The sequence below is a fragment of the Perissodus microlepis genome, chromosome 4 (assembly GCF_051167445.1).
Source record: "Perissodus microlepis isolate ML-2025 ecotype Zambia chromosome 4, ASM5116744v1, whole genome shotgun sequence".
In the NCBI taxonomy this organism is placed as follows: domain Eukaryota; kingdom Metazoa; phylum Chordata; class Actinopteri; order Cichliformes; family Cichlidae; genus Perissodus; species Perissodus microlepis.
Genome location: NC_140464.1, coordinates 15,088,582 through 15,114,007, shown reverse-complemented (window position 1 = coordinate 15,114,007; position 25,426 = coordinate 15,088,582). Strand labels below are relative to the sequence as shown.

General features: G+C 39.6%; 3 protein-coding genes across 4 annotated transcripts in view; 2 read left to right on the top strand and 1 right to left on the bottom strand.

The window, feature by feature from the left end:
* Positions 1 to 3,729, bottom strand: part of sun1b (Sad1 and UNC84 domain containing 1b) — a 28,010-nt gene extending 24,281 nt beyond the window's left edge. Inside the window, exon 1 of one of the 2 annotated variants that reach the window (XM_084926004.1) lies at positions 3,617 to 3,729. The gene's annotated coding sequence lies outside the window, so the exon portion shown is untranslated. Of the gene's footprint in view, positions 1 to 4; positions 361 to 3,616 lie in introns of those variants that run through there. The other variant, XM_084926001.1, reaches the window with a different exon arrangement.
* A 1,435-nt stretch (positions 3,730 to 5,164) lies between these two features.
* LOC146388599 (uncharacterized) lies at positions 5,165 to 6,196 on the top strand. Its single transcript, XM_084924776.1, has 5 exons — positions 5,165 to 5,288; positions 5,391 to 5,426; positions 5,588 to 5,737; positions 5,808 to 5,926; positions 6,022 to 6,196. Exons 1-5 carry the CDS (start codon positions 5,219 to 5,221, stop codon positions 6,142 to 6,144), a joined length of 498 nt encoding a protein of 165 aa, XP_084780902.1. The 5' UTR covers positions 5,165 to 5,218; the 3' UTR covers positions 6,145 to 6,196.
* A 2,261-nt stretch (positions 6,197 to 8,457) lies between these two features.
* On the top strand, positions 8,458 to 20,843 carry ccp110 (centriolar coiled-coil protein 110). Its single transcript, XM_084925999.1, has 14 exons — positions 8,458 to 8,664; positions 9,381 to 9,591; positions 10,209 to 10,337; positions 12,705 to 13,866; positions 14,027 to 14,148; positions 14,405 to 14,582; positions 17,605 to 17,714; positions 18,374 to 18,490; positions 18,628 to 18,729; positions 18,809 to 18,925; positions 19,268 to 19,341; positions 19,424 to 19,489; positions 19,609 to 19,668; positions 19,813 to 20,843. Exons 2-14 carry the CDS (start codon positions 9,427 to 9,429, stop codon positions 19,886 to 19,888), a joined length of 2,478 nt encoding a protein of 825 aa, XP_084782125.1. The 5' UTR covers positions 8,458 to 8,664; positions 9,381 to 9,426; the 3' UTR covers positions 19,889 to 20,843.
* Positions 20,844 to 25,426: the final 4,583 nt, after the last annotated feature.

Below are 25,426 nucleotides of genomic sequence, written 5' to 3'. Positions count from 1 at the left end.
TTGCCCGCGTTGTTAGGCTCCATTTATGCTGTTATTCTTTAAGAGCGTAATCCAAATGAGTAAGATCCACACAGTACTATCAGGGAACATGCGCAAACTTCTGCCAGCATCCCGACGCGCGGAACCCCCAAAAGGCTTATTTATGACTGCGGATCCACAAATCCTTCAACGCTATTTTCTCACAGAAATACGCCAAAGTTTACAAGTGGCGAGAGACTGCTGTGCTAGTGCACAACAAGCAGATTTCCAAAATGGCTTCCCGGGCGTAACAAAGCCAGAAGGATCGCTGCTGAGCTGATCCTCCCACTCTCAGACCATCCATTGTCGGCCAGAGCGCACACTTTAAATCTATTGGAGGAAAAGCGGCGTTGCAACGGCATCTGCTGAGCCACTGCTCGGTGCTCCGTGCACTGACGGAGATCACGCTTTTGTTTCAACTAGAAATCCCTGCATGACACCTGCCGCTTAAAGGAAGCTCGATCCATTCATGACAGCGCTGCTGAGGCTCTCTTTATAATAATTTTGTAATATGAAATATTAAATAAGAAAAATAAGACTCGCTCATTTTCACTGACCTCCATATAAGTTATTGTTTAACATTTTATTCCACCAGTTGTATTTTTTGCTCCATGTGAAGGGTGAAAGAGTGGAGATGAGCAGGTGACAAAAAGTAGGGGGAAAAATAGCCAATCGTGACGAGGCTGGTGAAGGAAGTGAGAAAATGCGGATCTTCACGATTATATTTAAAAGCACCAGACTTTTGAGAAGCCCCGTCTTTTTTTTTTATGCACCATTAACAAACTTGTAAAGGGAAAGGGAAACGCTGGCACTTGCTGCTGTGCTGTTACTACAAACCCTCTAAAGCAGGATTACACCAAAGTTATTAAGGTGTTTTTGTGCATTCAGTCATGTTGAAACAGCACAATGACTAATGCCAACACAAAAAAGTGTTAGTCTGTAAATGATTAAGTGCATAAAGTCACTGCTTATAACAGCCTGCATGTCTGCACGGGTTTTCTATTCAGGATATTTCACCCTGACTAAAAGAAAGAGTCTGTATGGTTGCATATGTGGAGCTGAATTTATCTAATCTATCTATCATTTACACAAACCAATACTATCAAGTGAAGGTCCACTGGTAGCTTGCCTCATAGGCGTAATAAAGACAGTGAGGAAATGCATGACACTTGTAGATGTATGGAAGCAAATAAACTCGTTAAAATACTCATAACTAAACAAAATAACCCAAACACCAGCTTGTAAAGCAAATCCCACACTTTCTACATGCAAAAATCAAAGATCAGCAATTTTTATTACTTTACTGAGCCTCATGAAGCTCAGTGCTTCACAAGTCTCATGCAGTACAGAGTTAAAGTGAAAGGGTGTGGCTCATTTTAGGCACAAGAATAAGAGAAGTGAGAATATGGCAAGAAAACCTACAAACAAGTTGTAGGTTTTCAGAGACATAAGCTTCATCACTACCAATACAGTGACTCACACTGCCAAATCAAACAATCCACTTTACAATTAAATCCGGATCATGAGTAATTACACTGCTAAGAACCTTGTTACCTTTTAATTTAGCATGCAGCAAAGAGAGGAAATAAAACACAGCCCAATTCACAGCAAAATGGAAAGGTTACTGTAAGGGGGATTCCTACAAAGAGTCAGGTTTGCACGATATATATTGTAGGTTCTCAATTTGTATAAAACAAATATCCCCAACCCAACCCCCCTTCAAAAAAATGAACAGGTGAAACCACAAGAAAGAGCAGCAGAGGACAGATCAGCCTTCTACAAAAGGAGATATTAACAATACTCACTACTTTACTACGTAAGGCATTTACTTGAGTTTATCATGTGAAATTTATGCTACATTTTAATTCTACCCCATATCTCAGAGCAGAGTAATGCTTTAGTTTTATTCCAATTCTTGATTATATACACACACACACACACACACATATACATATATATATACATACATACATACATACATACACATATATATATATATATATATATATATATATATATATATACACATATATATATATATATACATATATATATATATATATATATATATATATACATATACATATATATATACATATACATATATATATATATATATATATATATATATATATATATATATATATATATATATATATATATATATATATATATATATATAAATAATACACACACACACACACACACATACACACATACACACCAACCATTATAAGGGTTTTATATATATAACCATTTATAATGTTTGTTAAATAAGTTTTACTCTTCTCAGAGTTGTTCAGAGCCATACTGAGGATTTTGTGTTTCAACATGCCCTAGAATTATTATGTTCCTGTATGAAGCCACCAAAGTTTCCAATCATGTCCAACAGGAGTCTGGGTTAGATAAGAGAAACAGTAGACATAAAGCTAAATAATATACTGTGCAAAAAGAGGGGATTTTGCACGATAATCACTTTTACTTTTGATTTTTTAAAACTAAAACCTACCTGTATAATGCATGTTTTGGAAGCTAGTGGCACTTATCATTCAACATCATAGTCTTATCTCTGCAGACGATAAGCTGAAAGAGAAAGCTCCCACAGAGACATATCAGACACCTAAAATCTCTATCCCATTCTGAACAGGCGTGCTTTAGAGAGGCACCATCTGCTGGACAGTCTGCTGCACAGCAACAGTGTATTCACCTTATGGGAGCTTTCGATACGATCTAATTGTAAGTTTTAGCGTCAAGGGCGACAAAAGGTGGGCTCAAGAACTAAGGAGCAAGCCCACTCACTTCCGGTTTCATCATTAAATATTAATGATTAATTACTATTGCTAATATATATTGTAATATATCTATATCACTAAAGCACTTCTGGATGGATGCAAACTGCATTTCGTTGCCCTGTACCTGTGCATGTGCAATGACAATAAAGTTGAATTCTATTCTATTCTATTCTATTCTATGTCTCGTGCAAGTGCGTTTGAGATCAGGAAATAGAAAACAAAACTTGTAGAAAATGTGAGTGTGGAGGACCCATGAGCAAGTCAGAAGTGGTTGTCGTAAAATAAAAGGGGTTTGACAAAAAAAAAGAAAAAAAAGAAAAGAAAACAAAGTCCGAGTGTCTGGCCACTTCCTACGAAAACGGAAGTGTACACTTGTCAAGTCTCTCGCTTCTTCACATGGACCTTTTTGCTCTGCTAAAGGTTTGTGGAAGTGTTGGTTTAACTACGCCTGCGTGGAAAGCTCCTGATAATATGCAGTTGGTCTGTGTTCAGTTCACGGACCAACTGCCCACAATCACCATTGTGGAAAGAAAAGAAGAAGTTAGCCTCGCTTGTCCTGATGTGAGCCTCTGTAATAGTCAGTCGTGCCCACAGGCGTCATTTACAGTGCATACATTATTTGTATTATTATTTTTCTTTTACGACTAAATATTTCCCACCAGTAAAATTCTCCACAACACAAAACACCAGATAGATGCAACACGGAAGCAAGTTTAATACTAGAGATCATCTGTGTAGCTTCCCATGAGAGCTGAGAACAGCACGCCTAAAAGCAGCACACATCATTAGCAGGGCAGTGTACTCACATGCTGAGAGTGACTGCGGGTTACTGACGGTAAACTCGTGGATGGTCTATTCATGCAGCCGGTTTACAGCTTTCACAGTTGTACCTTCACATTCCCGAAAAGAGGACCCAGCTCTAACGTTCGCCTTTCCCGCACACGGTCACTTTTTCCGTTGCAGCACGCGCGTCACCACCGTCACTCCATATATGGTAAAAATGACCATATACGGGAGCCAGCTCAACCGCCCATTGAATGGGCGGTTGAAAATAGCGTCACTTAGTGGCCACGTGCGTGGATAAGAAAGTTAAAGCTGTAACATACTAGCAAAGATTTGCCCTGTTTAGTTTAAAGGAATTCGCTTGTCAAGCAACTTACTGAGTAACTTATTAACTAAATCGGTGCTTAATACTAACTTTTTCAAGGTGAAGTGTTAGTGATACAGTTGCTTATTTAATCTAAACTGTACAACAGATAACATAAAAAAGGGGGACAAATTTTGGTCCATTAAGTTTTATATTTACTTTTAAATACTGATGAACATTAATCCACAATCTCTCTCTGTGGTCTTCCTCGTTTCTAGCTCCATAGTCAACATCCTTTGTCCTGAATATATCAGATATATTAGTATATATCAGATCTGATATATGCTGATCAGATATATCACATATAGTATATATCTATATATATATACATCTATCTATATCTATATCTATATATATATGTGTGTGTGTGTGTGTGTGTGTGTGTGTATGTATAGATAGATAGCTAGATATATATAGATATATCAGTGTGCAGTAGCTTTTAATCAGACTGTGCAGTGCTCTATGCTCTGTCTTACTATTAACATTCAACCATTGTACTATGCAGTATTCCATCTTGCTGCATATATATATATATATATATATATATATACACACACACACACACACACACACACACACACACACACACACACACATATACATATATATATATATTGTAAAGTGTACATTTGTCTCCACTGAGGTATAGTATTACTCATATAGGTTATTTTTTTATTCCTGCTCTATTCATTTTGCTGCTGTAATAACAGGAATTTCCCAACCATGGGACAAATTTGCTTATCTTATCTTCATTTCTAATCCTGTCTCTGGGTGCAAAGACTTATAATTAGCATTTTCTATCAGTGTTGAAACAAATTTTTTAATAGAGTTTAATTTACTCTTTTTGTTGTAAAAAAAAAAAAAAACATGAATGATGATGAAAACATGAATAGCAAATGATCAATGAACAAATGCACCCAACCCACACCTGTTATTAAAAGTACTGTACCTCTTAATTCATCTTTTGACATTTAATATTGCATGCATTTATCAAGCCTATGCTAAACTGTGTTCTTCACAGACCCCTATCCAGAGCAGAGTGAAGACTCCGGGCAATATTTTTAGAAAAAGAAAACCTGAAAAACAAGACACCTGTCACTTGTGGAATGGTGGTGATGTGATCCCATTGTCTCTAAGATCACGTGACAACATTTTATGAAAGGGAAGACAGCTGGGTGCAGTTGACTTCTTCTTGTCTGTTTCGTAGTGTGCAGATAGCTGCTACAGTGTTCACAGTTTACATGTTTGGTGTACAGTCACCATGAAAATTGCTATTTTTGTGCTGTTTGTGTGCCTTCTTCTTCCTGTGCAGCCTGAAGAGATGGATCACTGTAAGTAAACACTACAGTCACCTTGGTTTCCTCAGTCATCAGATAATATGTAGTTCGGTTTCTGCTGGAGAGTGCCTCTGTTAACTGTTTTATTATTAACAGACACCTACTGTGAGACTTGTTTAACAGTGGCACAAGGTATGTTGGACAATAAATCATTATGGCTAAGAGCTTTTTTATTAATGGTTTCTGATAACCCAGTAGCACAATCTAACAAATGGGATAGCCAGGAATACAAATAGAAAACAAAAGACAAAAGTAAAGGGGAAAGCAAGTCACAGTCTATAAATACCTTACAGAGCTTGAGAAATCCATCAAGGAAGCCCCAGTTAAGAGCAGAAACACAGTTGTTAAACGCCTCATCAGTGGGGTGTTGTGTGAGAAACCTCTGCCTCACAGTCACCATGTCTCTAAGGACAAACTGACATCAGCCTGCAGACACTTGTTAGGTAAGGTAACATCAGATATGTCAAGTAATTTATCTTGTATTCAAGAACTTATTCTGTATTTGCCATTCAGAGTCTCACCGTGGCCAGTTTTATGAAGCTCTGGTGAACAAAGAGCCGAAGAATCTGGATATAGCTCTGTGTTATGAGCAGTCCAACTCATGTGTGGGGGTTAAACGCCAGACTTTTGAGGTAAGCTGTCAGTGAGCGAGTAGCCAGTTGTGAAACGTGAACTTCATGTTTTTCAAGTACACAAATTTACTCTTAACATTTTGCTTTTGTGGCAGGATTCTAAAGGCGCTTTTACTGAAAGTGACATTGATGCTTTACTTCGGGACAACAAGGAAAATGTTCGCATTGCTCAGCCGATACATTCAGGTTCCCCTGTGCACACAGGAGATGAACTCTGAGGACTGCAGCATCATTTACTGTTTACTACTGTAAATTCTGGACATCAGTAAAATAAATAAATCACTAAAAAAACATAAACCAATAATTTTGTCTTTAAATTATACCTTATGCGTTGTTGAGTTGTTACTTTTCTAAAGAATTTATTCAGCCTCAGATAAGGAGTGTATATTCATTAATGAACAAATTATATAATTGATAAAGGGGAAGTTTATATTTCAAGCCTTGGGAAGCCCTCACTTTTCTCTGACAGAAGCAGGAACTTCCAAAGTGCATCTGAAGTGATTTAGCCTGTTTTCCTTTGTCTTTATTAAGATAATACGAGGTCTGTTGCCTGCTGGAAAATGAATCTATTCTTTGCCATTTGCAGTCACCTGTTTACAATAGGAATTATAAAACATTTTTTAGGTGCTCCCACTTGTCTTCATTCTTTTCTTCTTTATTATTCTTCGGGATGTTACTAACCATTAAAACAACAACAATTTCTAATGCACTTCTTTCAGAAAATTCATAGAAAAATGCAAAACTCCAAAAAATAAAAGTGGGACACAAAGGAAGACATAAGGATGTATTATTGCACTATAAGCAAATTCATCACAAGTGTGCAGATTCAATATCTTCTTCAGAAAAGTAGTTTGCCTTTTGGACACCAAAAATCCAGGCCAGGCAAATACAACCACAACAATAAAGACTTCACAGTTACAGAGATTCAAGGTATTAACGATAAGTAATAGTAAAAACAAACCACAGCTGTGTGCAAATCACACCCATGTAATATCAGCTGTGTTCAGCAGGGTTACCTTGGGATGGCTGTAACTCAGGTGGCTCAGGTAACCTACTAACCGGAAGGTTGGTGGTCTGCTCCATGCCAAATATCCTTGGGCAAATACTAACCTCATGGTGCTCTCTGATGCATCTATTGGAGGTGTGAATGTCTGATATGAAGCACTTAGGAACAGCATAGAAAAAAGTGCTTGTGTGAATGTACAAGTTGTATAAAGTGCTTTGAGTGCTAAGATAGAGTAAAAAAGCACTATATAAGAACCAGTCCATTTACCATACTACAAGGTATAAAAGTCCTCTGGGCACACGATACATACAAAAGTGGTACCCTGTACTTCTGTCATGATGTTAGCAAGGTGTCTTCACGATGAAGAAGGTGTGACACATTGCTAAGGATACATCACCCCTTATCCACCACTCAGGACTCCCAAAGGTGAATCGTACTGTGTTTTAGCTGACCTCAAATCTTTCTTTCCATGTTTGTAATCCTACTCAGTTTGTTCTTGTTAACTACAGACAGTGAAAAATACCATGCAATAAAACAAGAAGTTAGAATGCTCTCTGCAAAAAAACAAAACAAAAAAAAAAGAAAAAAAGAACCAGCGTATGTCTGTCTCAAACTCCTCTTGAAGTATAATCATTGTAATCTAGCTTTTGAATCCTGACAGTTTTTCTTCAGTCACTGTCCCTAAGTACTAGTATTCTTTTACATCCTCAGTACAGTCACCGCTAACTGCCATCTGTTGATGAAGGACTCAACTCATCTGATGATTTTGCTGTTTACCTTTAGCTATGACAACCTTTGCAGTCTTACAGTTTTTAATGCATATGTAACATCCATAAACATATTTTATTTTATGTGGTTTGGAGGACAGTGTATTCTGTGTAATACACACAACAGAGCATCTTCTTTGCTCCCACCCCTTTTATATGCGCATAATTGGTTGTAAAATGTGAGAAATTTGTTGTACACATAACTAGAAGGCGCACCTGTTTTGTCACTTCATATTTAGTGGTTGTCTTTCAGAAGAGGACGATTAAAATAGGACTTAAATTACATAAATTCATTAAGTCATAAAGTTTCAGACTACAAAACATGCTGCACAATGTACAGTAAGGAGGGTGGTACATAAATTACATTATTTTCCCCCAAGATCATCCAGTTTTTTTAATACTTGGCACATTAAATAATTCGTCTAATCACTCATAACAATAAATAAATAAATTATATACATTATAAAATTTTAAACTGAGATTTGTTTAACACAGTAGAGAATAGCTGCAAGCAGATCATATTAATGATATTTATGTAGACTCATTTGCCAAGAACTCGTTATCCTCTTGAGCACTATTAACTCGAGGCTATGAGTAGATAACAACATAGTAAAACAAAGAGCGTGTGATAAAGTAGCCCTGCTAGGCTATAGCCTAATTCTATTGCATTCACTGAGAAATGAAGGGGAAAAGAGGGCAGGTGGCATCGAGCTTATTGGAACGAGAGCCTTTGACTTGCTCGGGGGATAAGATTGGAACGTGGCCCGCGTGCTGTTGCTAGGAGGCGCTGTTGGAGCCCGGAAGAGTTGAGCATGGTGATGAAGATGATCGAACCGAGATTGAGGATAGAGACGTGAGTCTCACCGATAAAGCCTCCAGTTTGTGTTTCCCTGCGACATCTGTCCGTGTCTGACAGTCCCTGCTGGAAGACAGGGGGGCGATATTAGTGTTTCTCCACTGAGTAGGTAAGAATAAGCGCCGGGTATCCGCTGTCATTCTGCAGAGGGTATCTGCACTAAGCCGTCTTTTTTAGCTTCCAAAGACAGCAAAACTGGATAATGCTTAAATATTAACATAAAAGCTGCCGAAATTAAGCTTTCTCTGTAATACCAGATACACAAAGAAAACGATCCCCACCTCTGCTCTGCCGGATGGAAGAACAAGCGTGGATTGGCTAGTGTAATTAGGCGTCTGAAGACCAGCAGCAGCATAATTAGGACCTGCTGGTTGAATTCAAACCTGTCCAATAGATTAGATATGCTGCATAGAGCCAGTGACACTCACGCTTATTGCAAAGGCACATTGTTTTAATTGAATCCACACAGGAGCTGTCTGCTTACGCAAACGCCCTACCTGTCTGTGAGTAGTCTGCAGACTACTGTCATTTGCTGACAGACATTTCAGAAATAGAAACGGTATTGATCAGACACACGAGTCCCTTTTGCATTTCCACAAAACGTGGAAATGGAAGACAGGCACCAGCAAAGTATGACAGAAAGCAAAGGAATGGCAGGAATGTGATGAGTGTGATAAAATCACAGAGGACAGACAGACTGGCTATTGTTGTAGGTGATTTGTCACATTTACCCACATGGTTTCGGCTCGTCGGTCAAACCCCAGTGTAGTGCAGCCTCACACGGACCCTCCCTTTTAATCTCTCGCTCTCCATTTAATTTAACAGCTCGGCCACGAGGCTACATGGTGTGTGTGTCCTACTCAGAGTGTGGATGTGCGGGTGTCCAGAGATGGAAAGCTATGAAGAGTTCTGTCTGCGGAGTCTGGCATTATTGCAGGAGGAGGGGAAATTCAAGAAGACTACATGCGAGCCATCATGTTCCCTGAAGGCTCGCTCTGTCATCCACTTCTATGGAAGAGCTGCGCTTTCACCTCTGGTAAGGAAGAGATAGACAGGCTTGGAAGCCCATGCTGAATGGATTACACAAGATGTAGATGCATGTGAGAGTTCACAGTTTAAACTGAATGAAACATCTGTTTGCGAGCAAATCTGATGAATGAATATATGAACTGCTTTATGACAACAGAGCTTCTCACAGCAGACTTTTTGGCTTGCCATAAAACTGTAAAATGCATTCCATTTAGGTAAACTTGCTCGTGCATCCATTTCATTTACTGCTAAGACAAGCCAAAGCCTCTGCTGTGGGAACAGCCTGTTAGGTCAGCAGCTGGCAAAGGGAAACAGTGCGAACGTGGAACATCAGGGCTGTTTGATGTTTGTCAGAAAAATCCATTTGCTTGTGATTGCTGACTAAATAAGTTTGCAGGTTTGCAGGTTACAGTTTGTGTATCTTCTTCCATCCAGAAGAAGATACATAAAATATACTGGAAGAAGGCTGAATTCTTCCAGTATATTTCTCATCTGTAATAACATTTTTAGGTACAAAGTGAAAAACGGTGCCTCTTTTAGCTGAATAAACATGCGTATTTTTGAAAATTAAATGCTGAAAAACAAACAACAAAAGCCGCAACTGCATGTATTTTCATTTTCCAGCTGAATGCAGAGCAGTGGAACGAGATGTGTGGCTACAGACAGAGGGCGGTCCAACTGGAAGTGGACAGACAGAACCAGCAGAGGAACAAGCTTTTGGCCAGGATTCAGGGCATACTGGATCAGGCTCAGGTCAGTTGCACACTATGGTCACAGGTCTGGGTGTCATCTGGTAGGGTGAGAGGCCTACTTAGAATAAGATCAAAACATGCTTTGTGAGTACAAACCCAATTCCACACTTTGTCAAATGTAAATGAAGGTCTACCATTTTAAGCAAAAAAGGAGATTATTTAGATTTTGATGGCAGTAACAAGTCTCAAAAACTGTGAGAGGGCCATGTTTACCACTCTGTAATGTTGTATTATACGCAGCATGCATATTGTCATATTTTCCGGAAACATAAAGTGCCATTCCATCTATACGCAGATGGCTGCCAGCTCTACTTACCTTTTAGTCATTCTGATAGTCTCCCAACTCGACCTCTGCTTGACTGCCTCACTGATGTCAAAGCATGGATGGCAAAAAACATTTTAAATTTTAATGATCGGAAGACAGAAGCAATTTTATTTGGCCCAAATCGTTCTTCTCATACTCCGGATGTTGATCTTGCAGCTTTGACTTCCCAACTAAAGAGGTCGATCACAAAACTCAGAGTTAAAATTGATTCTGCACTTACCTTTGATGACCATGTAAACGGGGTGGTAAAATCAGCATTTTATCACCTCAGACGTTTATCAAAGGTTAAGCCCTTTCTTTCCCAGCGTGACTTGGAAGGTGTTATTCATGCCTTTATTACCTCACGTTTAGATTATTGTAATTCTCTTTTAATAGGGGTTGGGCAGGGCACTTTGTCACGCCTGCAATTAGTGCAAAATGCTGCGGCACGATTTTTAACTGGCAGAAGAAAATTTGATCACATCACTCCGATTTTGGCCTCTTTACACTGGCTTCCAATTGAATTCAGGATCCGTTTTAAAGTCCTTTTATTGGTTTTTAAATCTCTAAATGGTCTGGCACCTGTTTATTTGTCTGACTTGTTGAAGCCCCATGTCCCCACTCGTTCCCTTTGGTCAGCTGAGCAGTTGCTGCTTTCGGTCCCAAAGTCACGGCTGAAACTTAGAGCAGACCGAGCGTTCTCTGTTGCTGCGCTGATGCTTTGGAATAACCTTCCTCTCCATATTAGACAGGCTACATCAGTGCCAGTTTTTAAGTCTTTATTAAAAACCTATTTTTATTCCCTGGCTTTTAACTCTGTGGGTAACTGATATTCTTTTTTTTTTATTTTTTTATTGCTATGTCTGGTTTTATTACTATGTGCATATTAGTATTGTACATCACTTTGGTCTACCAGGTGTGTTTTTAAAGTGCTATATAAATAAATAAATGATGATGATGATGATTGTCTTGCTAAAATATGCAAGAAATATGCAAGACCTTCCCCCAAAATACATAGATAGGAGTGTGTGTTGCTGTAAGAACTGCATACACCATCAGAGATGCAGGCTTTTGAACTGAGTGCTGATAACAAGCCAGATGGTCTCTTGCCTCTTTAGTCCAGGTGTGGCGTCCATGTTTTCCAAGAAGAATTTCAATATGTCTGACCACAGAATTGTTTTCCACTTTGCCTCAGTCTATTTTAAATGACCATGTCCATGTAAAGCTTCTTCTTTGCATACAAGAACTTTAACCTGCTTTTTATGGAAACCGTCCTCTAAACCTTTTAATGTTATTAGTTGTGGTCCCATGTCCCACCTTGTTTTTAGGTGTGGTGCTGCTATCAAATTCAAATTTAGCTAATATTTTTGATTAAATAGTAAATATATTTGATATGTTTTCCATATTCTGTTGACAATGACATATATGAAAATCATTGCATTCTGTTTTATTTACCTTTTACCATCATTCCAACTTTCATGGAATTGGGGTTGTATAATGTTATGTAGGCACTCTGAAAAAGTGCTGGACTCTCGTGCTAATATTATTATGCTGACATCGCGTCCTGCTTTTACTGAATGTAAAATAGTTTTGGGGCTTTTGACCTATAGTATATATTAAATAGGTTTGTGTGCCAGTCCCATAATGGAGCACATAAAGTGAATTACAGTCTGTCCTGGTGTCTCTGGTGACATACTCAGAGTTGAATACAGGTTATTTGGCCTAACATTTTCCCCAGTGTGCCGTGCTATTTTTTACCTGATGACGTGTTTTCATAACAGCTCAAGATCCAAAGCAGTATTGTTCATTTACTCAGTGTCAGATTTGCTCTACTTTCGTAATTCCCAGTCTTTGAACAAATGTGACCTAAAGATTTTGTCTGTTATCATTCACAATGGAACAACCAAAACTCAAGCATGTAATCACATTTTCATTAAAAAACTAACATCAACAAATAAGCTAATTATTTACAGACCATAATTATCACTTGATTTGCCTGTATGCTGAGCTTACATGCGTTTTAATGAAATTCTTTGGTGAAATACTCCTTTTTATGTTTCACAGGTGCTTAAAGTACCAGATGAAGAGGTTGACAAGTTGCCAGTTTCTGCAACAGTTTCTGCAACAGTCAACGGCTACACTCTGGTCACTGACTCGCCTGGGCTCCCCAAAGATGCTGGATTTGGGGTTCAGACAAATAGTCATTGTGCTGCTCCATGCTCTGCGATTCCTGTGCTTAATGATTATAAGGCAGTGGAGGAAGTGAAGGTGGATGCCCAAGAGAAGAGTGAGGAGGATGAGGACGAGGAAGAGGACATTAGTTTGGACAGCCTTCTTAAGAGATCAAGGGAGTATGTGAAGAAAGAGCAGAGTCAGCAGGGATCAAAAGCTGTCCGCGCAATGACCCAGTCTCCCCCACCTGAGGCTGACTCTGTCAGTGAAGAGACGAGCTGCAGCCCTGTGACGGACACAGGCATTCAGTTTGGATTCAGTCTGCACCACAGCCCTGTCGGCCCGCCTCAAATCCAGCATCAAGTACTGCGTGACTCTAGTCCTCAAAAGTCCATCTGCCTCTCACCTAGTCTACCAGAACCATTTTCTTGTCTCCCCAATCCAGAGACCAGCATAAGTCCTCGTCCACAGAGACGCAAACCACGCCCAGTTTCCACAGGCAACATCCATTTTTCATTTCCCATCGGCCCAGCAGACCTTATCGCTCGAAGCCCAGGACGGTCAGAGGAAGCCATTGGTGTGGCAGACTGGGGAGATGCTTCAACGTCTCCATCTCACTGGAGCTCAGTGGGAATAGAGGGCGTCAGCCGGAGTGGCATTCGTCGATCCAGCCACTGTGGAACCAGTCCAGTGAAGGAGAACTGTAACCCTGTCAGTGCCTCGGTGCCCAGCTCAATGGGTGATCACCTGGCTGCAGGTTTTCGCCGGCGCTGCCACACTATGGACAGCCAGCTGCATACCTACCATTCTGGAGTGGAGCGCATAGACCGCAGCCAGGAACGCCTCCCTCGCTTCATGGCAGGAGTTACACTGTTTGCTCCCAGTCGGCGCACACCTGCAGCCCCTTTAAACCAGTCGTATGATGTAGAGAATCCTTCACTGCCTCTGCTGAGGCCCTGTGTGACTCCTGTAGACGAATCTCCGGGGCCAAACAATGGCAGGAAAACACCGACTGTCCTCAGACATGCAGCTGAAGCACAGGCCCGCAAGACAGGTGAGTGCCTTTGATGTAAGCTATTTTTTTTTTTATGTTTACAACTGTGTAACTCCCACTGAGATTTCTGATTCCCACATTTATATATTTTATGTTAAGTGAGTAAAACTCTGACATGGTAAAAGATGATTTATTTGTATGCATTTGTGCTTATTAACAGATGAGACCCAGTGGCGAGCGCAGGCTCTGGAGGACATGCAAAGACGTCTTGAGAAGGAGCATGCTTTGCAGATGTCTCTGCTCCTCGCTGAGCAGGAGAAAGAGCAACAGCGCCTCCACCTGGTCAGCACATGGAATTTAACAGTGACCATTTTATATAGAAGTAGATCAGAAAAAAAGTGTTCTTTTTTTAAATGACCATGAAAAGCTACACCAAAACCTAATATGTTTAACTACAATGCCAAACTTTATTTTCTTTATTTTATTTTGCTTTCTTTGTGTGTGTGTGCTTGTACATCTGAGTTTTATATGCCTTTTTAAAAAGATTATGAGCAGAGCATTAGTGAAATACAAATAATGTTGTGTGCGGTGTGTTTAGGAGCTTGAGGAGACAGAGAGAAGGCTGAAGGAGCAGGGGTCTGTGCGTCCTCTAAGTGCAGATGCTTGTGGCTGGAATCGTAGGTCTGTGAACGACTGCCATCCTATCATGAGCCCCTCGTGCCCGGGACTAAGTCCTGTCCACACACCATCAGAACGATCACCTGGACACAGCATAGGTATCGTTTTAATAAACTTCTGTGCTCAGGATTGTAAAAAGTGTTCACAAAAGACACATGAATGTCATGGTTCATTTTCACCCACCCCTTGCTGAAACAAAATGTTTAGATTATAATTGTTAAAAGTTAACTGCATTAAGCTAAAGTTAGCTCAAATTCAGTACATTGACATATTAGATGAAGTAAATTAGGACAATATTTAAACTGATGAAGTGCATAGAGGCACTTGACATGTTTGAAAGAGATATAAAGCACACCTATACAAACAACTAATATGCTAAACCCTGTATGCAACAGCTAAAATTACAAGATGGAGAAGCTGAATTAAATATGAAAGTCACTGTGCAAGTGTTTGCCACTGTGTGCAGCAAAGCACGCAACCACTGTGTGAGGTTGCGTTGCGGTCACTTCTGAGCTGATGAGCAGGCTACACATTATCAGAGCAGGAGCTGGCTGAGAACGCATCAGAGGGAGGCAAACAGAGCTATGATAACTCGAGCATGCAGCTATCTGAGAGTTCAGTTTCTTCCTCACACCTCAGATGCGCAGCAGTTTTCTTGCATCTAGATTCATGTGTGTAGAGCCTTCATAGCATCAGCATCAGCATCATGTTTTTGCTTATTTGTTTTGTTGGGTTGAAAAATAACTAAATAAACTTGTGATCATACTTATGGATCACCATGGCGCATACCATTGGCCATGTGAGTTATTTATGCAGATGAAAAAAGTGAGTGTGAATGTGCCTGACGTCGCTGTGTGTGTGTGCGCTGTGTAAAAGTAATTGTCTCCAACTATGAGAGGTGATTCTGCAGGTCACCAGCTATCGTAGTGGGGAAAAAAAAGAAAAAAAATTTACATTGTAGATGAAAAATAATAATAGGAAAAGTATGGGCTCAAAATGTGGTCATAAATATTTTGTACTTGTAAAAACGATTTGTATGTGTAAAAAAGATTTGTGTGTGCGTAAAAAAGATTTGTATGTGTAAAAAGAATTTGTGTGTGCGTAAAAAAGATTCGTATGTGTAAAAAGAATTTGTGTGTGCGTAAAAAAGATTCGTATGTGTAAAAAGAATTTGTGTGTGCGTAAAAAAGATTTGTATGTGTAAAAAAGATTTGTGTGTGCGTAAAAAAGATTTGTGTGTGGACTTAGCCAAAAAAAACCCCCTGCAAGTTACAAGTACAAATTTTGACCCTAATTTTCTTCCTTTCATCTGATTGGTCAATGTCATGTCAATCACAAATGTAACAATCCAATCAGAGAACAGATGGGTTTGGCTGTCGGAGGGGCGCTTTTTTGAACTGCAGGTCCTTGAAGGGTGATACAGTTTGAAGCTGGAGGATCTCTATATAAATATCCGATAGCAGCTAGGTCCCCTAACTTTCAGTAGCTGTTGAAAGGAAAAAGTTGTGCTATATCAGTGGTTAGAAATACCATTATTACTTTAGGATTAGTTTAACACAAAGTCAGGGCTGACCCGGGACCATTGCTGTGAGTCACAGTGCTCAGCATAAAAGTCCTTTCACATCAGACGCAGGATGTGCTGCTAATGCTAACTAAAAGCAAAGGATCCAGAATTTGTTGCGCTGGCTGCTGAGCTCTGTGGGTTTTTGCAGCAGCTCTACCTGTACTAGATGCACCTGCTCCTTGTCTTTTCTATCTCTGACTTTATGTCCTCTACAAGAGTTTCTGTTTTTTTTTGCTGGTTCTTCAAATGTTCAATAAAAACATGTATGCTAATTCATAACGAAGAAAGCTTTGTAATGAAGACTGTCATTTCCACAACACTGCCCGCCCCCACCCCGCGGTCCGCAGCGCTGCTGAAAAGGCTGTGGAAGTCCCTGTATTAAACACGTAGACCTGTGACACAAAAATCACCAAACTCGGACGACCACAGACTGTTTTCCTTTGTGGTGATGAAGGAAAACGCTGGGTTGGCATGTAAAAGGGCATTTATTCCCTTCAAAGACCTGCAGTTCAAAAAAAAGCGCCCCTCCCACAGCCAAACCCATCTGTTCTCTGATTGGATTGTTACATTTGTGATTGACATGACATTGACCAATCAGATGAAAGGAAGAAAAATAGGGTCAAAATTCGTACTTGTAACTTGCAGGGTTTTTTTTGGCTAAGTCCGCACACACAAATCATTTTTACACATACAAATCTTTTTTACGCACACACAAATCATTTTTACACATACAAATCTTTTTTACACACACACAAATCTTTTTTACACATACAAATCTTTTTTACAAGTACAAAATATTTATGACCACATTTTGAGCCCATAGAAAATGGCTTTGTGTTTCTCAGCCAAGAACAACTACAATCTCATTTTCTGTTTTTAAGAAATGAGAGTTTAAAACACAGAGAGAGAGATGTGTGTTGTTTAGGCAGTAATGAGAATAATGAAAATGTCTTAGTTTTGTCACTTTTAGGTGAAAAGCAGACCTGGATCAATTTTCCACATGCAGCGGTCGGAAGAAAATTATAGGTTAACATCATTGGAAGTGATCAGGCCAAGTTTCTGGCTGAATTGTTTACAGCGTCATGTGTCCCTCAACCTAACAGTTACTACCATAGGCTACCAGAAAAAGGGTGGTGAAATGACCTTTTAAATGAACCAGAACTGTCCCTTAATTATATACAAGACAGTAAGAGACACAATTGTTTTTATTAATATAAGGATGGTGTTTTCCTCACTAAACTGGAAGTGCATTTTGTTGTTAGAGCTTTTGTTTTTCATACAAACAGCATTTCACACATCAGCACAAATATAGCTTAGAGGTGATATCAACTTATGAAGTCAGGGAGTAGAGAAACAGATCAGACACACTGACTAGTCGCTGAAGAACAACAGTGATTACTTTTTAATGTTTTCGATCACTGTTATTGTCTGTTATTTGCCTTCTAAATTCTGTGTCCTATAATATCAGAAAAAAAAATAAACTGCTACTGTTTGTTGATGGGATATGCTGCTCGTTTCAGCTGCGTCTTTAAAATATCCGCTGTTTCTTTCTCCAGGTTTGCCCAGTCCTGTCCCTTCTAGCGCATCCTCTCCATGTCTTCAGCCTCCTCTTTATCTGTGGGGTTCCACGTGGGGGGCTAACAAACCTCGGGCGAGGCAAAGTCTGGTGTGTAAACACTGCAAAACAGGAATAGCATTTGCAGCCAAATCCAAACTTCAGCACACTGGCTGAGCTCATTAAACCTTTAAGTACATGTAGTATATATACTGTAAAGTGTTGATTATCACTATCAGTCTGTAACAGTTCTGAGCTGTGGCAAAATAAAACATTGTTTCTGACCTCACATGCTTCGATGAACATGGAATGTTCCTAACAGCTATTAATATCACCAGCACAAACAATATGTGATTAATGTGCAGCCACATTATGTACTGTGCGTGTTCACCAGCTGTGTGCTCTTGAAAACTATGATATAATTTCACTGTGTATGTGGAGTGTTCACCTTTACCACAAAAATAAATAATTACAATAAAAGTATGAATTGCAGTTTGTAGATAATCTTATATAAATCTGATTTATATTGTAAGTACCATTGTTTCTTTTACTCTGTTACATCCATAACGCTGTGAACTGTTGTAAATCTTCAAAGCAAAGACCAAATAGAAGCTAAAAGTCTTCTTGGTATGCAGTCTTGCAGCAACCTTTTATTGTAATTGAGTCTATTTTTTGTCCATTAAATCAGAAAACGTGTATGTATGTGCAGACTGATATCATTTATCTTAATATCTCACATTTTCTCCATGTTCTTCTTTACTTTCTCCCAGGTTCTGACAGCTGATCAGCAGAAAGCATTTTGCAGAATTGGTGCTATCACTCGCGGCTTCCTCACACGCAGACTGCTTAAAACGGAGAAAGTCAAACACCTCCGCCAAACCATTATGGTGAGTTCAATTTCATGCCTTCATACACAATAAAAGAGTTACAGGAGTGTAATAAAGTTTCATTTTAGATTATGACGTTAGTGACTGATTGTGTCTAACTGTGCACTCTCCCTCTGTATTTATATGTGTGCCTTAAGGATACGCAGGAGTTCATCCGTTCATTTCAAACTGAAGCTCTACAGAAGAGAAGCACCTACACAGCACAAGATCTCGCCCTGCAGGAGAGAGTTAGAGCCCAGGTATGACTGTGTACTAAACCTCTATAGCCAGCAGAGGGCCATCTTTATTCATGTTTCTCCTTGTCTGTTGTTCCCTCAGTTACGTGCAGCCCTGTATGACATCCATGACATCTTCTTTGAAATGCCTTTGGAGGATCGCTTAGCATTACTGCAGCAGGACAGAGAGCTCCGTGTGGAGAGGAAGCTACGAGACATGGTAACATGAACACAGTCAAGTAAATAATCAAGTATCCAGATTTAATCAAGAGAAGGTGACCGTTATTGTCACTGAAAATATCCCTCTGTCCTTCTAGAGCCTATAAACTAAGCTTTAGTTTGTTCAAACACTGGAGAAAGTTTTATGAAGCCATGCATTCTGTGTCTGGAAAGGTTCATCCAGACACTCGTGGCTTATCTTGTTGTTATTAATTCATTGTTTGTAATATAGCACCTTCTCACAAAAGCAATTGTAAGAAATTGGTTTGTGACTGTCTTTGACTTTTTCAGTATTCTGAGTTGTTTTTTTTTAATAAACTATAAACTACATTCACTCCAACAGGAGAAAGCCAAGTGCCCCAAAGAGAGAGTGGCTCTTTCTGCTGCCACACAGAGGTCTCTGGACAGGAAAAAGAAGTAAGACAAGAAATGAAAACACCTGTTTTACGTTCATGCTGTTGATATCCAGTGATCAGTGGTGTATGTGGTGCTTCTTTAGGGTTGGTGAATCTCCAGCACAGACTAGGAAGATGCAGCAGAAGCCAAAAAGCCCCACTATCAACAGGTGTGAGACACAGTTGTGGAATTTTATTACTTTTTAATTCATTTTGTGTTTCCCTCGATGTAATTTATAGATTTTTGTCCCCAGACGTTGTTTAGATAAATTCATTGTTCCTTTCCTAGAGTCTTGAAGCCAAGCCAAGGACAAAATGCCTCTGTCCCAGGACAGCTTAACCGTCAGGGGTGAGTCTGTACTGGTACAGATTGTAAAACACTTTTTATAAAACACCAATTGCCTGAATCGCATATTCATGAAAACAGCAGTCTTCAGACACACCCTGCTTTTGACGTATTTAAAGTCACCACAGTGTGACTTTTTTCTCTTAGGAGTTGGTACAGAAAGACCCCAGAGGAGAGGGTGAAGCGCTCGGAGAACCTGAAGAAGCAACACTCGCTGGGCTAATTCATGACACAACATGCCCCGACCTGTGAACTTGAATATTTAGTCTTTTAATACAAACCTTGTACCACTGAACTTTAGTCAGCGCTGCTAATCACATGATTGTCCTTCAGTTAGCTTTGGAAATTCACATGAATGTATTCACACACAAAAACACGATCACAGCGCTGTTGGTTTCTGTTGGTCACTGTTGCTACTCGCCGAAATAATTAGTTTCAACAGCTGATTGTTATGATGAAGGAAAGAATAAGTAGCTGTAGTTAAATGTAAGCCACAAGAAGCTCAATTGAAAACATGTAAAAACATTTCTGTGCCTAAGTACTCTGCCTTTGTGGTCTGTCATGTTTTAGCATGCATATATTTAATATCAAGTGCTTATAGCTGTAAGTTGCACACAAACAGTCACATAATGTAGTTGTTCTGAAAATACAATATTTTAATGTATATGATTTATTCCTTCAAGGGCTTTAATTACCTATTTGTGCATTGTTTTGTTCTTTATGCTTAGTGTACTATAAAATGTATAGTACTCTGAGTCTGACTCTGAGTCGTATCAGGGTGTTTTAGTATTTGGTTTAAATGCCTAATGAAACGGAAAAAAGATAAATATCTGTGTTTACACTCTGGCATGCTGTTACATTAATGTAGCTTCACACGACCACAGATGCACAGCCGGCATTCAGTGTGGACTTTGTTTCAGAAATGACTGAAGAAAAATAAATTTACAAGACCAAGAAACAATATAAGACATTTTAATGAAATAGTATTTCTGAAATATTGTGTGAACTGATGTGTTCACTGCAGCACCATGCTGACTTCATATGCACTTGTAGCATTCAGCATTGATGTTTTTCTCCCACATTGCTGTGTGTGTCTTTTAAAGGATGATTTATTTCATTTAAAATGTCAGATTGTCTTTTTTCTTCAATGTCCAGAATAAAATCTGAAATTATTTAAATTTTCATGGAATTTAATTCACGATACAGTTAAATTATAACCTAGCTAAACTAACCTAACTATAACTTAGCCATAAGTTTTTGACATGAGCTTCTTTTCTGTTGTTTGCTTTACCGATGTTAAATACCCAGTAAATACGTTCAACATGGTTCCAAACAAGGATCCTACTTAGATATTAAATTCTGGCCTATGATAAGGTAATAAAGCCACATATTAACAGTGGTTATGTTTATTTTTCAAAAATCTCTAAAAATAATTTACTGTATTTACACATCCTTTTTTTTTTTTTATGAAATTGACTGTTTTTTAATCTACTCTGAATACCACTACAAATCCAGAGTGAAGAAGGAGACCAAACAGATTTTTCCAGGCATATTTACAGCAATAAGACTTTAATTATAATAATTTTTATGTAGCAGGATACAAACATTCTTGAGCAAATCAATTTGTATTATATTCAACAGACTTGCACACATTCCAACATTAAACAGAATAAGTCTCATCAGCCATTAGACAATAAAATGAGGTAATAAGAAGCTTTGTGATCCATTTTCTCAGTAATAATAATCTGTGTCAGGATGCAGCTAAACCATATTCATCCAGTTGGCCTGGATTTTTAGCCTGCATGCAAAAAATGTTTTTAGGTCACAATAACATGAATTTCATTTCGAAAAGAGGCACAACTGCTATATATTATAAATACATGGTGAATACAAAGTTAAAAAAGGCAAGCTTGTGGCTGTTTACAAATAATTGCATAATCTACGTCTGTCTCCTCTATATGCAAAAAATACGCATATAGTAATGAGTGATATAATCCTACATTGCACTGACTACATTATCTCCACACTGTCACACCAAAAGAAAATGTAAGCCACAGATCTCGCACACATTTGAACAAAATGGCTCCAAACTGCTTTAAAAAAGTTAAATATCTGTCATTTGTCTAAGATTGTGCAAGAAATTTTGTTTTTCATTTTTTCTACTGTCGTCAACATAAATAAAGGTTTTTAGTTTCCTGTAGTTAAAACAGCCATTTGCCATGACAAACAGCGACATAGCTGTGCTGGAACTAGAATACCTCTCATATGAGTTTGGTAAAGACACCAGCCGACCATCCACATATATGCATTTACACCTAACATCTTTCAAGAAGAAGGCTTTGAGTTGAGTTTTCACTTCCACAAAGATATTCTGTGATGCACTGTCAGGAATCATCTAGCTGCCCTCTGCATCATCCGTCCGTCCGTCCATCCATCTTTTTTCACTTATGCGGGGCTGGGTTGTGGGGTCAGCAGCCCAAGCAGAGAAGACCAGACCTCCCTCTCCCCAGCCACCTCCTCCAGCTTGTCTGTGGTAAGACCAAGGCGTACTCAGGCTAGCCAAGAGATACAATCTCTCCAGCGTGTCCTGGATCTGTCCCGGGGCCTCCTCCTGGTGGGACATGCCCAGAACACCTCACCCAGACTTGCACACATCCTTGTAAGATGCCCGAACCACATCATCTGGCTCCTTTCGAGGTGAAGGAGCAGCGGCTCCACTCTGAGCCCCTCCTGGAAGGGAGAGGCCAGCCACCCTTCGGAGGAAGCTTATTTCCGCCTCTGGTATCCACAGTCTTGTTCTTCAGTCATAACCCACAGCTTGTGACCATAGGTGAGGGTAGGGACATGGATCGACCGTTTGAGAGCAATTGAGAACTTCGCTTTTACACTTAGGAATAAAATTATTAAATAAAGTTGTCATTGTGATTCTTATATACACATTGCAATTCTGCTCATTAATTAGTTGGCACTCTGTGTAATGAGGGTCAAAAGCATCAATTCAGTGCTAAGATTGAATTGAATTATTGAGACTGACATAAAGAGCTGTAGAGGGATTTGCAAACATGCAAAAATTCTGGGCCAAGCGAGTCTGAACAGAATGTCCCGGACTTAGATAATAATAAGAATCAATAGGCAGCGAATTGCCAGCTAATATTAATACAGCAAGACTAGAGAGCGAGGTGTTTTTCTTTCTCTATTTTGTTTCTAGGAAAAGGAGCAGATGCAAACAAGGTCAGATGTGGATACAGTGGGGGAGAAGATCCACTCGGGAGACAACAGAACCGGACACGTTGTTTCCCAGAAGAAGTAGTCATAATAAGACTTGTTTTTGTTGTGGTATAAAATTGTAATACCTGCTTACAGGCTCATCATTTTTGTGAAGCAGACCTCTGGTTCACATTGAGGTCTAGTATGCTGTAACTTCAAGTGCTGAAATGAATTTAATCTTTTAAAAGACCGTTTCTCTTTCTTTAAGGAAGCAGAGGAGAAAGACTAACACCAATACACTCAGCTCTCTCTTCACCAAGATGGATTGGTACAGCTTCTGCATCACTGCAGCCGCAGCACCAATCCGTCTGTCAGTCTCCCGCTCCCCTCTCCTATCACTCGCAAACAAGATACTTAAATTCCTCCACTTGGGCCAAGAACTTGTCCCTGATCTGGAGTGGGCACTCCACCCTTTTCCAGCTGAGGACCATGGCCTCAGATTTGGAGGTGCTGTTTCTTATTCCCACCACTTCACAGTCAGCTGCAAACTGTTCCAGTGTGAGCTGGAGGCCATCACTTGATGAAGCCAACAGAACCACATCATCTGCGAAAAGCAGAGATGAGGTTCTGAGACCATCCAAGTGAAAGTCTTCCATCACTTAGCTACGACTAGAAATCATGTCCATAAAAATTCCGAACAGAATCGGTGACAAAGGGCAGCCCTCGTGGAGTCCCTCATCCACCGGAAACAAGTCTGACTTATTCCTGGCTATGTGGACCAAGCTCTTGCAACAGTTCTACAGTATAAAGATTGAATGGCCCGTAGCAATGGGCCAGACACCCCATACTCCCGAAGCACCTCCCACAGGACACTCTGAGGGACACAGTCGAATGCCTTCTCCAGGTCCACAAAACACATGTAGACTGGTTGGGCAAACTCCCATGCATCCTCCTCAAATATCATTACTTGGATAATTCTGTTAATTTATGTTGATTTGAAGAAATGTTAAAAAAAAGGTTTCCAGCAACATTGTGTGATGAAATTGTGCAAAGAATATCTCAGTTATCATAGTTTTTGAAGGAAAGATTTAAAAATTATTTGAAATAACAGTTGTTGTGTCATCTTTGGAGTTGCTTTACACAACAAGTAAACTGGAGTTTATTTTGTTGATGATGTAGTCATCATCTGCCTTAGACTGGCCTCTCGCCCAATGGTAGCTGCTATAGGTTTCTGAAACCCTTGATAAAGATAAGCGTCAGAGGATGGACATAGTTATCATTAACTGATTAGGCCTGTGGTAAAAAGGCTGCTTCCCTGATAGACGACAGAAGAACTTGTGATGAAGTGAAAAGCCTACTTACTCTAAAGTGAGAGGCCATTCCTGTCTGAAAGGTTTACAAGATAAATCTTAAGGGTCAAGAGATGATTAGTTTTTCTTAACTGGCTTGGCACATTTCTCCAAATATTTTTAGCTCCCTCAACTGGTCATCCATGCAGTAAAACATGTTTAGAAACACAATAAGACTCCAACTTAAATAAGCAATGTTTTCATGTCAAATAATAAGTAAATGTCACAAAAACAAGAGGCTAATCTGTGACTATGTCCATCCATCCATCCATCCGCTTATCCTTTTCAGGGTCGCGGGGGGCGCTGGAGCCTATCCCAGCTGTCATAGGGCGAGAGGCGGGGTACACCCTGGACAGGTTGCCAGTCTGTCGCAGGGCCAACACACAGAGACAAACAACCATTCGCACTCACATTCATTCGCACATTCACACCTAGTGACAATTTGGATTATCCAATTAACCTATCCCCACAAGCTGCATGTCTTTGGACGGTGGGAGGAAGCCGGAGTACCCAGAGGGAACCCACGCAAACACGGGGAGAACATGCAAACTCCACACAGAAAGACCCCGGCCTGATGTTGGAATTGAACTCAGGACCGTCTTGCTGTGCGGCAACAGTGCTAACCACCGTGCCACAGTGCTGCCTCTGTGACTATGTAAAACATCATAAATAAAATATAATAAGGACAAAAATAAAATACTGATATACAGAAAATGTCTTTAGTTTTAGATTGTAGAGTAATTTTTGTGTAGTGTTTAAAACTATAGTGTGAAAACGTATTTCTCCCTGACCTGATTTTCTTTTTTGTTTTCTTGTATGTTTGTCACATTTTAATGTTTCAAATCCTCAAACAGGGCATTTAGGAAGGAACGCTGGTTTGAATGGGGAGTCGAGGAGGACATTTACGTGAAAAGGCAAAGATCATCTCTGAATTGAGGAGGGGGAATAAGGGTACATCTTTCGCCATCTTACAATGCTGTGATTGTAGACATTCCCAAACTCTGTGATTGGTACTCAAGGCAACTAATCAATGGTCATGACAATTTGCATATTAATGATCAAGGAACTGACCTCGCAGTCCATTGTTTATTCAGTGGGCTAGTTTCAGTCCTTGTGCAAATGTACTGTTTATAAGGTTGGAGAAACCTGCAGTCAGCTGAGACTGAAGAAGTCACTTGGATAAGGATGTTTCTCCCTCTGACGCT